The 18,378-nt window shown below is 35.5% G+C and overlaps 1 protein-coding gene across 1 annotated transcript in view; it reads left to right on the top strand.

The window, feature by feature from the left end:
• The window catches only part of FSTL5 (follistatin like 5), a 1,363,343-nt gene that overhangs the window by 962,484 nt on the left and 382,481 nt on the right, over nt 1–18,378 (top strand). Inside the window, exon 6 of the mRNA XM_053703797.1 lies at nt 1,374–1,540. Within this exon, the coding sequence (XP_053559772.1) occupies nt 1,374–1,540 (167 nt within the window). The remainder of the gene's footprint in view (nt 1–1,373; nt 1,541–18,378) is intronic.

The raw sequence follows: 18,378 nt of genomic DNA, 5'->3' as shown, positions 1-18,378 counted from the left end.
ACAGCTATATTCCTTGGTCTTACCCATTGTGATGAATGAGTAAGGGAATTTGGCCTATGTGTTACCTCATATTTATACCCCTGTGAAACAGGAGGTCATGGTTAAACAATTTCCTGTTCCTAGTCACCCAGGTGTATTAAAACATGTAAAACATCAATGGGAATACACTCCAAATATATTTTTCTCATATGAATTCATGGGGTGCCAACAATTGTGCTACACATATATTTATAATACCTTTTTTCCAGTTAAACACCTCATCATATTCCATATCCCTTTTAACATTTTGTTTAATATTTAATTGATATTTTTATTAAAAGGGGTATATATGAGTGTAATAGTTTATTTAGACTTTTCTTAGATATGTTTTGAGAACTTTTTTTTACAGTTTGTACTAGTTCTCCAGTTGCCCTAATTCTTTTAGCCCATTTTCTGTTTTTGCTCAAGTGCAACCTTTTACTTTTAATTTGTAATATGCGCTAGTTAGTGGGGTCACAATATTGCATTAGATTTGGAGGAATGCAAAAATGCAACAAAAAAAATGTATCAGTTGATTGATTTCAGTGTCAGCCAATAAGTATGTAAGCTTTAATTTTGTTATTAACAACACTGACCCCATTATTTTTTTTTGTACATATTAAAATATTAAAGGAATAATCTTCCTTTTCTTCTGCTATGTGCTTGAAGCAGTAGAACTACCTTTCATTTTCATTTTAAGTGTAAGCAGTGCTGTCCTGAAGATATTGTAATATTTGTTTTTATTTATTTTTTTATTTAAACTTTCAACCTATACAATGCATAAACCCATAAGATTCTTCTAAACACACAACGTGTTCTTGCTCTTTAAAAGCATAGTGTTAATAAATGTTTCTAAAATAAGATTTATAACATTTAATGTAACGAGCATGGAAATACAAAAAATGGAAGACAGAAGAAATGACATTAATAAAAAGCATTATATCAAAAAGTGAAGATAGTGGCTCTTAAGAGCTTAATATTTAAAAAAAAAAATCACTGAATAAAAGATTTAACTTTATTTCAAAGTACAATATCCATACATAACATATTGAAAATTCCCTAAACACTTATGTTATTATGCAGATAGCATTGTTTGGCATTTAAATAATGTATCTACCTCGAGGTAAAATCTGTCATGCTTATTGTAACGGTTCCCCTGCAACTCTGTCAAGTGAAATGCATTGTTTTCTCATAGGTGATGGTTGTCAGTCACCTTAATAAAAATGTCAGGATGACCTTTTATTTCAAATGTTTTAAAATATTTTGTTCCCTAAATTTCTGCACAAAACTTTTGTAATTAACTTTGGGTTGTCAGTATGTACTAAATTAATTCCAAATAATTGTTCTCATTACAGAGATTGTTGAGCTAAACCTTCCAGACGACCAAAAGCTAAGCACGACAACGGTAACAGTTGGACAGAGTGTTGTCCTTATCTGTGCAATCCAAGGAAATATCAGACCTCCTATTATCTGGAAGCGTAACAATGTGATTCTGAATAACCTTGATTTAGAAGACATCAATGTAAGCTATTAAAATGTTATATTTCTGTTTAGGTTTTTTGTTTTCTTTTGTTTTGTTTTTTTGCTAGAAAATACAGTTAAATGGACATATATATTAAATATTCATAAATTATTTGTATTTTATAGGTGTCCTTATTAGTTATTTTATTCTCAAAAAGTCATACTGCCTCAGTTGCACTAAGTCATTGTATCATTTAATATTTTTGCTTCCTGTTTCTGAAGGAATAAATTATGTGAAATACATGTTGGAAATTAAGGGGTTGTGAAGGTTAACATTACACTTTTGTGATTCAAAATTTTACTTCTGTTGATATCCATTGTTGAAAATCATATCTAGGAAGGCTCAGGGGCAGCAATGCACTACTTGGAGGTAGCAAGCGATTGGTGACTTAACATATATGTCTCTTGTCTTTGGTGCCACTGACTTACCAGATGTCTCCAGCTAGCTCCCAGTAATGAATTGCTGCTCTGCAGCTTACTATAACTATGAGTTTAACCTCTTTCTAGTGGTTAAACATAATGTTATATGTAAGAAGCAGAGCAATAATACAAAGCACTAACATAGAGAATTTTCTTCTTGCATTTTAAGGAAAAAATAAAAAAGGTACAATTCTTTAGAACATGTTATTGGTGTGTTTTGCTATGTGGGCAGGGTTACAATATTTCCACTTTAAGGGAGGATACTTATAAAAAAATGCACATCATTGAATAATGTTTCATTCTAAGAACCCTGACATATGTATTTTTCATGTGTTCCCCCTTAAAGTGCCAATATAATAACCCTAAATGTGAGTGACCCCAACAGATTGCAGGTCCCAAGCAGTAGTGTAATACATTTGCAATGACCATTTACTGACTGCATACTGCTCTGGAATTGCATTGCAGCTGGAGTTTAGCCATGTGTTTTTCCATTTGCTCATTTAATGTATTTTTTTTTTCCTGTCTCTAAAAGACACACTTTTGGAAATAAATAAGTTCTTGCATTAAGGGGTCTCATGCCCATATGGAAAATGAGGGGTCTTATGCCCCTTTGGATAACAACTGATTGCCAGTGGAACTGCAGTCACATGTCTATTAAAGGGACAGTCAACACCAGAATTGTTGTTGTTTAAAAAGAAAGATAATCCCTTTATTACCAATTCCCCAGTTTTGCAAAACCAACACATAATAATACACGTTTTACCTCTGTAATTACATTGTATCTAAGCTTCTGTAAACTGCCCCCTTATTTCAGATCTTTTGACAGACTTGCATTTTAGCCAATCAGTGCTCACTCCAGGGTAACTTCACGTGCATAATCTCAATGTTATCGATATGAAACACATGAATTAATGACCTCTAGTGGTCAAAATGCATTCAGATTAGAGGCAGTCTTCAAGGTCTAACAAATTAGCACATGAACCTCCTAGGTTTAGCTTTCAACTAAGAATACCAAGAGAACAAAGCAAAATTGGTGATAAAAGTAAATTGAAAAGCTGTTTAAAAATTACATTTCCTATTTAAATCATGAAAGTTATTTTTGGACTTGACCTTCCCTTTAAGGTAGAAAAAATCTTAAGATGTGGTTCACCTTAGAGTTGATGGTCTCTTACAGGGGATTCCTTAGCACGTAGTTATTAAATTACAAACCTTGTAGCAACTAACATGTTTCTTTGTTGTTGTTTTTTTTTATTTTCTTTTAATTCTAATTGGTAACCTTTTTACATCTAGTAACTATCAATTTTTCTAAAATTACCTACTACAGGATAAATGTGCACCATTACTTTAATTGTGTCACTGTGACTGTGTTTGCAAACTGAGCAGTGTAAAATATTTATTATTGGTGGTTCTATAGTTGTCCTTATCAAGAAAGATTACATCTTGGAGGCAGACAGACAACTTTCAGATGATAATACCTATCAAAGTTTATCTTATGATCCAACTAATACATTTAGAAATGATCTAGTAAGCCTATTACATGACAGAGTTCCATTGAGCATACTGACTAAAAATAATTTAGATCAAATAATACATATCTATCCAATTGTTCCCATATTTCATCATGTACCCAAGGTTTCACAAGGACATAAATAAACCCCTGGTACCTGTGCGGTAAATCCAGCTCCCATGGGCGCCAAGCCGGATTTACCGCACAGGTATTGGCTAAGAGGTGAAAATGTCACCTCTTAGCAAAAACATTTTTAAGCCGTAGGCTTCTGTAGCAGCTAAGAACGGCAATCGATTGAAACAAATAAAGGAGCTTTCTACATGAAGTATCTTATACTTCATGAATGAAAGTCCCCTTTATTTGTTTCAATAGTCAATCCTAGCATTTGTACAACGCTAGGATTGACTTTCACTTTAAAGTAGCATATTAGAATTCAAAAAAGAGAGAGAAAGTAGGAACTCAATAAGTTACTACACACAAGACAGGGATTTCAGCACACTCATTTTATTAGTCAATAATTATCATAGACCCACCAACATAAATGTTTAGATACAGTGCCTCTCAAATCATGGATACAAATCATGAGAATAAATCTACAAATGTATAGTATGGACAAATATACCATTAATAATATTATAAATCGCACTCAGTGAAGAGTTATTCAGATTACCTAAAGCACAAAAGAATAATAAAGTGAAGCACAAAAATAACAAGGCAACACCTCCACAAGAGGGTGGCTTTGCATCCCAAGCGAATAATGGCCACCATAGTGGCATATGAACCTCCTAGGTTAAGCTTTCAACTAAGAATACCAAGAGAACAAAGAAAAATTGGTGATAAAAGTAAATTGGAAAATTGTTTAAAATGACATGCTCTATCTGAATCATGAAAGTTTATTTTGACCTAGACTGTCCCTTTAATTAAACTTAATAAAATAAAATAACACAAATTTAAAATAATATAAATTTAATTTAATTAGATTTGAGTTTGCAAGGATCCCATGAACTAAAAGAAGTATCATGGATTTTTTGTCATAATTGATATGTCAAAACAATTGCATATTTTATTTCAGTAGTTTTTTAAATATGTTATGCATGTATATTATCTGTTAATACCACCTTAAGAAATCAAAGGGTTGTTACCATCAGAGACAAGTCAAAGTTTCTGATTGGCTAAGTTTAGTTTAAAAAAGGAACAACAGTGACATGATATTACCTATGATTAAGTCCTAGAGCAGCACACATGTCCGGGAGCCACTTCATGTACCCCTGAATGTTTGCCTTTTTTTTATAAATTTTTCGAATAAATGTACATATTTAAAGGGATAGTAAACACCAAAAATGTTATTGTTTAAAAAGATAGATAATCCCTTTATTTTCCATTCCCCAGTTTTGCATAACCAACACTGTTATAGAAATATACTTTTTACCTCTGTAATTATCTTCTGCTGACTGTCTCCTTATCTCAGATCTTTTGACACACTTGCATTTCAGGCAATTTATGCTGACTCTTAAATTACTCCACACACATGAGCACAATGCTATCTATATGAAACACAAGAAATAATGCCCTCTAGCTGTGAAAAACTGTCAAATGCAATTACATAAGAGGCAGTCTTCAAGGGTTTAGAAATTAGCATATGAGCCTACCTAGGTTTAGCTTTCAACTAAGCAAATTTGATGATAAAAGTAAATTATAAAGTTGTTTGAAATTACATGCCCTATCTAAATCATGAAAGTTTAATTTGAGTTAAAGGAGTTGTCTTTTTTTCTAAAAAATATGTATTCCTCTGCACAGTTAACAAGTGTTCCATTAAATCATATCAGTATCATATTTCTTGATAAACTTTTTAGCCTAGTGAAGAGATTAAACGTTGTTGAGGCTGCAAGTGAAAAAACAAATGTTGGACAGATTGCTTTGAACCAGTTGATATGATAAATGAAAAGTTAATTTCTGTCACAGGTTAAAGCAGCAAATTCTACCTAGGGTTAATGGAGTAAATCCTGCCAGGGTAAAACAATTACAAAAGGTATACTTATAATATTTAAAAGGCAGTTCTTAAAGCATTGCTAAAGATAGATGCAGGAAAATAACCAGCTTACTTTCTGAGAATATTTGTTTTATTGAGTACCTATAAAATGGCCTAGCACCGATATTTCTAAGGACCCATGTATCTATCAAACGTGTACATGGAATAGTTATTTAATAGCTTGTATGATATACATATTATGTGAAATGTTTGTCAATGTACAACATGTTAAAACATTGATATGTTGCACCTGTTCACAGAGAAATATTAATCTCTATAGCGATTTATGGGCTAATGGTTTAAAAAGCAGCACATGGAAATGTAACCTCAAATCTAACTCAAAAGTAATAGATTAAATCAACAAAATTAGTTACACAGTATAATGTATTTTTCAGTTTACTGTAGAAAGATTAAAAAGATTAAAATTTTAAGGTGTTCACAAAATCAATGTTAAAAAAAATAATAACAATTGTCAAACAGCATGTGATCATTAGCTTACATATTGTGGTTTACCAGCTACTTCAAAGATCTGAAAACTTAGTTTTAAATTGCAAAGTTTATTCCCATTTAAACAACAGGCCAATTTAATATAAATCAATTTTATTTGTTTTGCCACTTTGTAGTAATATAATGCCTTCATAAAAATTTGTGTATTTTAGGTAGTATAATAAAATAAAGTGTCTTAAATAATTAAAAGCATATTGATTATATTGTACTACAGATAGTATAGCAACATGTTTAATGCACGTTGTAAAGATCTGTGGTTGTACAAATTATTTAGCTTTTATTATGTGGTCACAGTAAAAGCAAGGGAGCTTTCTTTATTAAGTAGCGGGCTAATAAATGAAGATTATTTTTGTTTGAAACAGAAAGGAAAGCATTGATATTAATTTTGGTTTTATATTTTTAGGTGAACATATTGGATAGTTGTTTGCTTTGGATATTATTACAATGTTACTCTTCATATGTTTATATTTAACAATCAGACAAATTAAATTGCAAATATGTTATTTTTACTTTTCAATCAAATATAAAAAAATAATAATAAAAATGAACAAACTGTGAAATGTACATACAGTGCATGGGAGCTACACAAGGCATGGTTCTAGAAAACAACATTTTTGGGAAAACAAACACCCTGAGGAGCTGGGTCATTAAGGACTGTTGGTGGAATCTCAAGTGTTCCATGGGTGGAGTCAGAAGGGTGGAGGTGAAGTTGTTAATGATTGGCTGAGATGGATGGTCCTAGGGAGAGGAAAGGTACAATGGGGGCACATTTTTTACCCTCCCCATTAGTGTAAGTAGCACAGTCACAAAATGGGGATGCACCCTAACAGACTGGAGAGCTTTTGCACCCCTATATACCCCTTTTGAAATACCTCTGACTCCATTGAGTTTAAGTTTTGTACATTCATGAAGTTAGCAATGCTACTCTTAAAGGGACATTAAACACTAAGGACTAGATTACATGTGGAGCGCTAAATATTGCTTGAGTGCATACCAGTGATAATTTAGCGCTCCGCTTGTAATCTGGCCCTAAATAAATACTTGCTTAAATGATGTATTCAGATCAAGGAATAACCTGAGAATAATTTGTAAATGTATTTTTAAGAATTATATTGTTAAAAAATTGAATAAATAAGGGTCAAATTAATAATTTTAAAGCAGTGGGCGCCCACCATATTGTAACGTAGGTTACCTGCTCTGCTGGGGCCAATCAAGAGTGGTTATAAATTGCTTACTAGATTGTGCAACAATGTGGAATATAGCTGTATCTGCAGTTCCATGTTTAACAGGAATTGGAAAGCCCACAATATTCAGAATTAAATTACAGAAAAGGAAAACAAAAGAAATCATGAAAGTATAATGCAAAGTTGTTTTACTACATGTAATTAAACAATTTATATTAATATATTGAGGTGTTTAATTCCACTTTAAATGCATTTTATAATTCTCATTTTATAATTAATCAAGTAAAGCTACAAAAGCAACTATTTAGCCCTGCAGTGCACCTGCAAGCTTAAAAGTCCTCAGCCACCTCAGAGGTGATGGATTTAAAGGGACACTGAACCCAATTTTTGTCTTTTGTGATTCAGATAGAGCATGCAATTTTAAGCAACTTTCTAATGTACTCCCATTATCAATTTTTCTTTGTTCGCTTGCTATCTTTATTTGAAAAAGAAGGCATCTAAGATTTTTTTTTGTTTCAGCACTGTGGACAGCAGTTTTTTATTGGTGGATGAATTTATCTACCAATAAGCAAGGACAACCCAGGTTGTTCACTAAAAATGGTCCGGCATCTAAACTTACATTCTTGCAGTTAGAATAAAGATACCAAGAGAATGAAGAAAATTTGATAATAGGAGTAAATTAGAAAGTTGCTTAAAATTGCATGTTCTATCTGAATCACGAAAGAAAAAAATTGCATTCAGTGTCCCTTTAAATCTTCACCTTCTTATACATTCAGTATGATTGACAAATCCTGCTCCTATGTATTCGACTGTGCAACAGAAGGGGAAAAGGCTGCACAAATTTTGCCCTGAATGTCGATATTCAGGTTACCTGACTGGGAACATTGTTTACACACATATTATATATTTTATAATATAAAGTTTATAAATGTGGGTCTCTGTGTCTTCAGTGTATTCAAGTACATTAAATGAAATATATTTTGTAGGCAAACAGTACTTATGATCATTATTATGTTTAGTTACTGTTGCATGCACATTTTTATTATATCTAAAATAAAGATTTTTGAAGGCAATGGGCTAGATTTCATAAAGGCCAGGCTGACAAGGGCAGACATCTCACTATGCCACCTGTATTTATCATTGCTTTTGCAACTCCATCCCCTGCTTGGCCAATCTAGCGTGAGCAGAAGCTGTCAATCACCCTGGTTGAGAAACACCACTTAAGAGTTTGTGTAGTACATAAAGAAGTAGGGAAGGCACTGCATAGCTGCATTTGCAGCTTATTAAATCTCTTTTCTGTAGACCACAGCTTTCTTTAAGGGACAGTCTACAAAATATTTTTTATTGTTTTAAAAGATACTTAATCCCTTTATTACTCATTCCCCAGTTTTGCATAACCAACACAGTTATATTAATATACGTTTTACCTCTGTGATTACCTTGTATCTAAGCAACTTCTGACAGCCCCCTGACCACATGACTTTTTATTTATTATTCATTGGCTTGCATTTAGTACTGTGTTGTGCTAACTCTTAAATTACTCTCCGGGCGTGAACAAAATGGTTTCTATATGGCCCACATGAACTAGCAGTCTCCTGTTGTGAAAAACTAATAAAAAGCATTTGATAAGAGGCTGTCTTTAGTGGACTAGAAACAGGCAGCCATTTAGAGGTTGAAATGTTATAAAGAATATTAATCTAACAATGTTGGTTGTTTAAAGCTGGGGAATGTTTAGCAAAAGTTTTATCTATCTTTTTAAATAATAACAATGTTAGTGTAGACTGTCCCTTTAATCTATCACCTCTACTTGTAACTCTTATTCTTTATTACCCAACTTCTAATTAAGGGCATATACAGTGCATGCACGCAATAAACAATGTCATTGTGTTGCAATCCATATACAAGATTAGGACTTTCTAGTAATGCTGTCATGCCTATAGCATGTACTGTAGGTTTTATTAGCTGGTAATTTTAACATTAGCAAGATTTCTGGCTATTTATACAAGTCTTATGTTATTCATGTATGTTCACATTGTTTACAGATAGTACAGTAGAGAGTAAGAAATTGTAATCACAGTCAAAGAAACTGAGAGGCCATGGGTGCCATGTACTAAATGGCAGGCGGACAGCTTCTTAACTCGTGAAGCTGTCCGCCCGCCTTCGCTACACACGGGCAGCGGATCTATTGATCCGCTTGCCTGTATGTATCATTACACACTCATCGGAGTGTGTAATGCCCGCCCCTTCAATCGCGCGACCAATCACGCGACTGAAGGGGCTGTCAATCACCGAGAGCGAGCGTGCTCTCAGTGATTTTGCTTCTCCACCTAAGAGGTGGCGTAGGGTGTAGGAAGCAGCGGTCTAATGACCGCTGCTTCTTACAATGCGGGAAGCAGGCTCGCATATGCGAACCTGCCCCGCAAAGGCTCCGGAGCAGCTTTCGCTGCTTCGTACATGGAGCCCCATATCTGTTGATGAACAGAAATTAGGATGGAACAGAGATAAAGGAAGAGAAATAGAAAAAGAAAGTAGGAGGGGAGAAGTGAATTTCCATGCACCCTTTTAGGAGGGTTAAAATAATTACTAGCTCTGAAATCCATTTTTTTTTACTGTTAACGTATAGAAAGACAATGTTTAAGATATAATTTAACCAGCATACATTATGATGTACATGCATAAGTTAAAAGCAATATACCATTAAAAAAGCAATGTGATGTAAAGATAGCAACTGAGATATGTTTTTTATCTATTTATGGCAAACTTAGATATGTTCTATTGATGCATCGCGCCTTTTTGTTATAGCGTAGGCAATTATATGATTTTGATAAAGTTATTAGATACATATTGTGGCAGACTTTTGATGTCTTTATCTTTTTCAAGGGAAATGTTAAAAAAAGCATGACATATATACCAGTTGATAAATATCATGTATGACATATATGAAGTCCTCCAGAGAAATAAATAGAATCATAGAAAATAGCTCAAAGGCATTAGTAATGACAGTGAACTGCCTCTGCCTGGATATTCCGTGACCAGAATACATTTGACTTTAACTTGGGCAGGAAAAAAGTATTTTTTTGCTATGAAAGTATGTATTAAGTTTTAACTCATCAATGTATTATGATTCCTATCTTTTATAATCTGGTTATTTATTTACTTATTTGTTTATTTATTAGGCTGCAGTACAGTACCCATATGATAAATTAGCAATGTATGTGCTTGTCATCCTTTTAGAATTGACAAGGCAACATTCAGTCTTATATTCATGTCAAAAAAGGTTTATTTCTGAGGGACATAGAGGAGACAATATAAGGTATAACCCCAAGGGTCTGGACAAAATACACAGTATCCGAGACTAAGGTGAAACTAGTTAGATAAGATATTAGATTAATTGGTTTGTGTACTATTATTATTAGAATTTTATTACCTTTATTTGTAAAACGCTGCCAAATTCAATTGGCATACACCATAAGGCTGTGGTCTTGTCCCCTCTTGTATCTTTCAAATTGTGCAACGTATGGTGCTTGTGAGTCCTTGTGGAGCAGGCTCACGCACCTCACTGCTGCTTCAGACCCTCTTAGCCAGCTCTGAGGTGGCGGACATAAAACACCCTTACCACGTTTGTTCAAAGTGATTGGCAGGCCCTTCTCTCGTGTTATTAGTCATGCACGAGAAGGGGTGACATTACACATGCAAGGTCTTTGTGTAACGATACATCCGCTGGAAACTTGAATTTACAGGTTCCCAGGTTTGAAACCTTGTCCGCCCCAGCTTTGTACATTGGCCATATGTTCAACTAAGGGTAATACCCAGGGGCATATTTGGGCATTTACCAACTAGACATGTGCCTTGGGCAATAAGATTCTAAGAAGTAGTTCAATTGCATAATGCATTCCCACTTTTATAATCTCCAACGGATGGACTATATTGCCGATAATTGCATGACATGTATATTTATTGTGTAACATTTATTTTTAACTTTTATTTGTGTAGATAAATCATTATACCTTTTTTCTAAAGTATTGTGATAAACCCCTCTATTAGGGTTCCAATAATGCCCCACCACATTCCAAATATCTAATCTATAAATAGCCACCAGGTGGCACCAAACTTTACTTCACTCCCCAATAGAAGCCTACTATGTGAGAGATTTAGCACATCTGCAATATCCGATATGCAGATGTTAGTGAGCTATAGTCTACTGCTTGAGCAATAAAAACATAATTTTGGTCTTGTAATATAGAAATGCTGTTGATTGTACCGCAAGCTCACTGTAGCAATTAGCGCTCAGAAAACTAACTATATGCCAGGTCTCAGGTTCATTTTCAAAATAACCCCCAAGTGCCCCCCACCCCAAAAAGAAAAATAAGCATGGGTTTTAGAAGAAAAAAAAAAGTCACTGAAAAAACGCCTTTACATAGCGGTCTATGAGAACTGTGTGTTCCCTGTAAATAGATATGTATATGTATATACACATATTAACACATAAATATATATGAATATAAGGATATACATATATATTTATACACACATATATATATATATATCTATATTCAAGTACATACTGTATATATTTATAATCTGCTGCCCATCGCTGCATGACTTACCCCCTTCGCTGCGCTAGGTTCTCATGCCGTGTATCACAGCATGAGAATGAGGTTCCCATTGGAGCCTATGGAAGCGCGCTCTTGTGAGCACAAAGCTTCCGTGAACTGTGAATGTGAGGTCACGTTCACATTGCACCTAACTTGTAATACCAGCGCACATTTGCATTTGCTGGTATTACTAAGTGTAGCGCAAATATAGCTTTCGCAGAATCGATATTTTGTGCTCAATTTATTTATTCCCATCTATCAGAATTCCCATTTGTATTGTGTGTGTTTTTGTGGGGTCTTCAATTCATTTGAAAACCCCAATGATAACACATTTATTACAATGTTTTCAAAGGCATGTAAATAATTTTCCACTTGCATAACAGTCAATATAAAAACATTGTCAATATGTTTTCTGCAACTTTTGCCTATGTCTAAGGCAGCAGTATGGAGCAGTATGTTTTGAGAGGTAGTTCTATGCATGACACAATTTCACTTCTATGCTCTCCATATGCTTTTTTATGAGCCATATATGGTCTTAAATTATTTGGGTGGGGGTAAAAATGTTTCCAATGCCTAGAGCAGCACATGAACTAAATATGTCACTCAGTGAACAACAGTTCAGATGCATCCAAGTGAAAACAAGTGGATAATTATTTTTGATGAACATGGGACAAATTTTTTTTTACATGAAAAAGGTGTTTATACCTTTTTTACGCCCCTCTGCTCAGTCAATATTGAGCTTTTTTCTGCTTTAATTTAAATCCTCTTATATGTCACTGACTGACCAACATAAATTATACATTGTGGGGGTTTTTTCAGCAGGCCCAGCAGATACAAAATATACCATAATTATATTTATAATTCATTGCCTGTTAGAGTGCTGCAACAAAAAAGGGTTAATTTTTTAATATTTTTATTAGTTTTTTAGTAAATAACAATGAAAACAGCCAGGTGACAACTGTTGCTTCTGTGATCACCTTATTAAATTGTTATAAATGCTATCCAAACTTGATGGAGGCGCCAATACATGTTTTTAGGGGATATAATAAAAACTAGAGTGCTGTATATTTATTTTTTTGCTAGGTGATCACTGTCACTACATTACTCATCTAGCTATTCTGACAAGTGTACATATACATATATATATATATATATATATATATATATATATATATATATATATATATATATATATGGACTTGTACACTATAAAATAGTGGGTGTTTATAAACAATAGTGGGAATTATTGGAAATCTATAAACATTTTAAATTTTCCCTTATTTGTTTTGTCCCTAAAGATCCCCTCCCCAGTACATCCTTATGTTTTGTGTCTTATTGTGGGTGCATTTCAAGACCACCACACTGGAATGGGCAGGCAATTCTCTTTCTTCTGTAGCATATGGCACTTGTGAAGCAGCTATAATCTCAAATGAGAATATTGAGTTCTTGGACATTTGAACACTGCTCAGGCACCCACAGAAAGTCTACAATCGAAAAATACTCCCTGATTGGCTTACCCTGCCCAGGTGATACCAGAACCCGGAAGTGAGAGTATCGAATTAGAGACGATACACACAAGGCGGACGTTGTCACATCGGTTCGTGAAAGGTACTGGGAGGTGGAAAGAAGCAATTTTATTTGTGGGGTAAGATTACCTGTAGCCCCTAAAGCTTCATACGACGTGAAGAAAGGCAAGTAATGTTTACATAAGACGTACAGATTTGAAGACTAATTGGGGCCCCACTTATTTATTGAGAACTGATACGAGTGGCACACTGTGTCTTATACCAGAAGATTTTTCAATCATTTGGATGAACTGAAAAAATGCTTTTGCATAGGAATATCAGCTGTATTGGCCTTTTTTCAGCAATTATAAGCATTTTATATAGAAGAGGGTTGTTTTATCCATATGATGTATTTTATGTATTTTATATGCATTTCTGCCTAATTCATTTCTGCTTAATTTTACTTTAGTATATGTACTTAATAGACATTTTTTTTAGGTAATACTAGTGTCATATACCACCGATGGTTGAGATTAAATAAATTTCTCTGTATGCATTGTTTTAGTATTGGTTACAATTACATTTTTTATATATCTCTGTACTGGCCGATGTGTTGCTGTTTCTAGCGCATCTTTCTTTGTTTGTTCTTTATTGAGTTCCCCAAACACATGCTAGTGTTAGTATATAGTTAATTGAGATATTGTTTCTGGTAAGTGTTTTCTGTAAATTATAAAATGTTAGCAAATTAGGAAAAGGAGAACCCACTCATCCCATTGTCCTCACATTTCAAGTCACCAATGTTTGGTGATACATCACGGAGGAGAAGGGTCTTAACTCAATACACAAGGCAACTGAGTAGATTACTCAGCCATGCCTCCCTCATGTTGATGTTACTTTAGAATGCTCAAGATTCTATTTGTGCTGCAGTTTTTGTCCTTTAATCCTTTATAATCCTTTAAGCTTCTTTGCTGTCCTATGAATCAATTCCTTCATGGATAGATTACAGTCTTGTAAGAGTTTCTTGTTCCTCCCAGCTTTGCTTCAATCCCTTTGCTCCTTGTGTATATTGTAGCTTAACCAGGGAAAAGGTTCTAGTGGATAGCTCCAGAGATATCCTTACTATACAGTTTAGCTGTTAATGAGCATAGGCTTCTCACAATCAACTCATTTCACCCTACAAGGCTTTCTCAAGACATCTTGAAGCCTCAAATTTTAAACACTGCCCATTCTCATGATTGGTTGTATACAAGTGCTGGTGGCACTGGATTCAGACCCTTTCCTGTTATTGTCTCCTTCCCAGTGACGTGATTCTCCTGAGGTGCTATATAGTTCACTCGATAGTGTAGCACAAAGGATTGGCGAGGTGACACGATCCTAATAGACAATCTCTCCAATGTGAAATGTGTGTATTGTGGAAACCACAATAAAGAGATGAAATTGGTACAATAAAACATTTGTTTTATTTGTTTTATTGTACCAATCCTATCTCTTCATTGTGGTGTCCAGTGATGCCAGCACTTGTAAAACAGTTAGCCAACTGCTGTGATCATCAGCCTGCCTTTTTGCACCTTAATGTCTGGTGCCAACAACAAATGTGAGTGATTTTCCACATCTTGTATTCCATTCTATATTTGAAACATTGCTATGTTAAGAGGCACCCCTTCTTTCTTTCTTTCTCTCTATTACAAATATGCTTTTCTTGTGGCTTTCTCAAGACATCTACCAATGTTAAAGGGACATTCAACACCGATGAAAAGATTATCCCATACCTTAGATCAAGCAAAAAAAAAAAGAGCCTGCACCGCATCCTATCTTCAATAACACTAACGTTAGGTGGCTAATCTTGAATGAACATTTAGTTAACAACGGCAGATATGGCCGCCAAACTCCGCCCCCTGTTACATAGGAGGCTTCTTGTTTAAACCCATACTCGTTCACAGGGACACTGTTCTATTAGAAATAGAGCAGTGTCTTCGTGAACGTGGCTAAAGAATCTAGCCGAGGATGTAATTCGCATTGGATGAAGAGTTAGAGAAGAAGCCTCCTACGTAACAGGGGGAGGAGTTTGGCGGCCATATCTGCCGTTGTTAACTAAATGTTCATTCAAGATTAGCCATCTAACGTTAGTGTTATTGAAGATAGGATGGTGTGCCGGCTCTTTTTTTTTGCTTGATCTAAGGTATGGGATAATGTTTTCATCGGTGTTGACTGTCCATTTGATTTGACTCTTTTGTACATCTGAGAAAGCTTTTCGCAAAAGTTTTCACATTATTTATTTATAAGTTTGCTTTCTTATTCAGTACCTTTAACCACTCAAGTTCAAATTTTTTACACATGTTTTGCTGTATTTGTGCTTTTTTTCATAGTTTAAAGAGACATAATACTGAAAATGTTTGTCATATATGTAAAAAAAATCAGCTGTTAAACATGTCAAAACATATTTTTTGCAAGAAAAAGGACAGGTAAAAACTGTTTAAATATAAACTGAAACTAACAGGAAGTGAATGATTGACTGCTGCTGAGTTGTGTGGCAATATTGCTTACTAGCGGATAAAACAACTCCCATATAAACATTTGTTTATTCACCATAGGAAGATCCATAAAAAAAAAAAGAAGAATATATTTTGAAACATGCTTTCAAAGTATTAAAAGTGTATACAAATATGGGGGGCGGAGCCAGCTATTGAGGCATCCAGACGTGTTTTTGTGGAGCTCCTCATAAAATCCTGAACTAATTCATCAATATATGATCTAAATCTACACAACTACACTAAAAGACCTCTAAAGACACTAAGGGATACAGAGATGCCTTACTTTGGATATGCTTGGCCGACATACACCTTTTAAAACCGCCATGTGGTAAGAACCACTACTCTACCTACAGGCCTGGGCTACCGTACCTTCCCTTTGCTAAAACTCTTGGCTCAAACTGCTGTCTTCCATATAATGCAACCAGGAGAGGATCTGACACTAAATCGGTTACTCTACCTGAAATATATACTGAAGCTGCATAATTAAGTATACGTATATGGTGAAGAAAAGTCCTAAACAGAAGTTGCATGCGGATTGCAGAGGCCCAGCCTTTTAGCTTTTCCACGTGGGCAAGAAAACGAAGCCAGCGACATAACAGATATCAACCCAAAGGACCCGATCACTAAATATATGGCTCACCAGTTGACTGCCTGAGACGTTGTTGCAGAATTGGCCCGCATACTTGCGAGGCACCACGCTGCACTTGAAGGGGCCCTACACACGGCGCTACATGGGAGCGACTCCGGAGATGTCCAGCTGCTAGCTCAGTCAGATCTCGGGCAGGGAGAACATACTAGCGAGGCAGGACTCAGGCATCCTACAAATAGAGATCGCGATGCAACCTGTCTGGGATCTGAACAGCCTATACAGGAGCCGGCCCCTGTTGAAAGGAATGGAGGACTGGGTCCTATGTCTTTGGACATGATAAAGAAGGTAACGCTTGAGATTATGGCGCCTGTTCCTCACACTGTTCTGACTCACTTACATCTACCGTCTCGGCCGGCGACGGCCGGTCTGGCCGGTATGTCAATTGCGCAAATCTACAGGGGGCAGGCGCCAGAAAACACTTCGGCATCCCTAAATATATGCAAGGGCTGGTTAAGGTCCACAGCGGGAGGCCGGCTAGATCGCACCCAAGTGACCAGACATTTGATAACTCTCTATCCGACCTCTAGATCTGGTATTGGTTAAACCAGCCCCAGTAGCTACAGAACATTTTACAGCACAATATCAAACATACTGTTCTGGACTTGCTTTTCGTTACCTGTTGAATTTGCTTGCTTGATTAATGATATACTGGCAAAAAGTTTAAAACTATGTGCAATAATTGCTTTATATGTATAAGGGGTGGTAAGTGGAGACCTCGCACAAAAATTGCTGATGCAGTTTTTTTATTTAATAATTCACGCTGAAGGGCTGAGATACTATAATTTATATCACTCACTTGCATTGTTCATATGTCTCTTGCCACCCCCTGTTAGCATTCCTATAGAAACTTAATGGCTATTCATATATAAGTTATTCTCTGCATTATTATGGACTTGCCGGCTTCAGTTGGTAGCTAAAGTGTTATTGTTTACATAGGGCAGCTTGAGAGCCTGTATATCAATGTAAATATAAATAATCTGTTAATGATCCTGTTTATCACTGACAGCTCCTATAGACAGTTGTTATGCTAATTCTATGCCTATGGCAATCATCTCTGTATTCAGACCCATTCAATAGTCAACAAGACCACGAACATGCATCATTTCATCTAATAGCCAAGTGGAAAATATTAGAGAGGTTATTAGATAAACTGGCATTGTTTGCATTTTAATTGATGAGGGGTCTCTTGATAACTGAGAAAGCAATAATATTCAGCACTTAAAATGATCTTTTATTTCTGTCAGGTGTAGAGAGGGGTCATTTATGCACATTTTATTTTAGGCTAATGTTGGACAGTGTGTATTACGTTTTCCTCCTCTAACAGTTATGTATGTTTGATGATCTGTCTTCCTGTTCCTGGATGCAGGGCCCGCTTCCCGGGGGAGGGAGCAGATGTATTTTTTTTTCTGGAGGGGAGGCATTCAAATGTATTCTCATGTTTACTAGATGTCCATGCACTGCCCTATTTATATTTCGCACTCTGTTTGTTATTTTGTCCCTCACTGCATCTGAAGACACATAATTTTGCTGACTGTTGCCTGTATTTTGTTCCTCCTGGTCCCCCTCTACCTTGTTTTTGCCCAGCAGCGGTCTAAGTTTAGTGTAAACTGCTTTGCAATGTCCCCCCTGATGTGTCGCTGTGGGCTGCCCTCATTGCTGGGGCGGGTAACCTCCTTTTAAACGCCTGAGTTACCTCTCACTGCGGGCTGGACCTGCACCAATGCCATATTATATAGCCTTTACCCTCAAGATATCATAATGGAGCTGCATTACCCAGGTACATATAGCTTTGGTTTCTTAGACTTTATCATGGCAAAGACAACATCAGTCCCCGTGTAATTAACCCATCCATGTGGCCATTATGTTTTACCTATTTACAGTTCGTTCATCATGTGTCAGATAGCTGTGGCAT

Source organism: Bombina bombina, chromosome 2 (genome assembly GCF_027579735.1).
Source record: "Bombina bombina isolate aBomBom1 chromosome 2, aBomBom1.pri, whole genome shotgun sequence".
Classification (NCBI taxonomy): Eukaryota; Metazoa; Chordata; class Amphibia; order Anura; family Bombinatoridae; genus Bombina; species Bombina bombina.
Note: the sequence above shows the minus strand (reverse complement) of the source record. Positions and strands in the feature narration are given on the sequence as shown.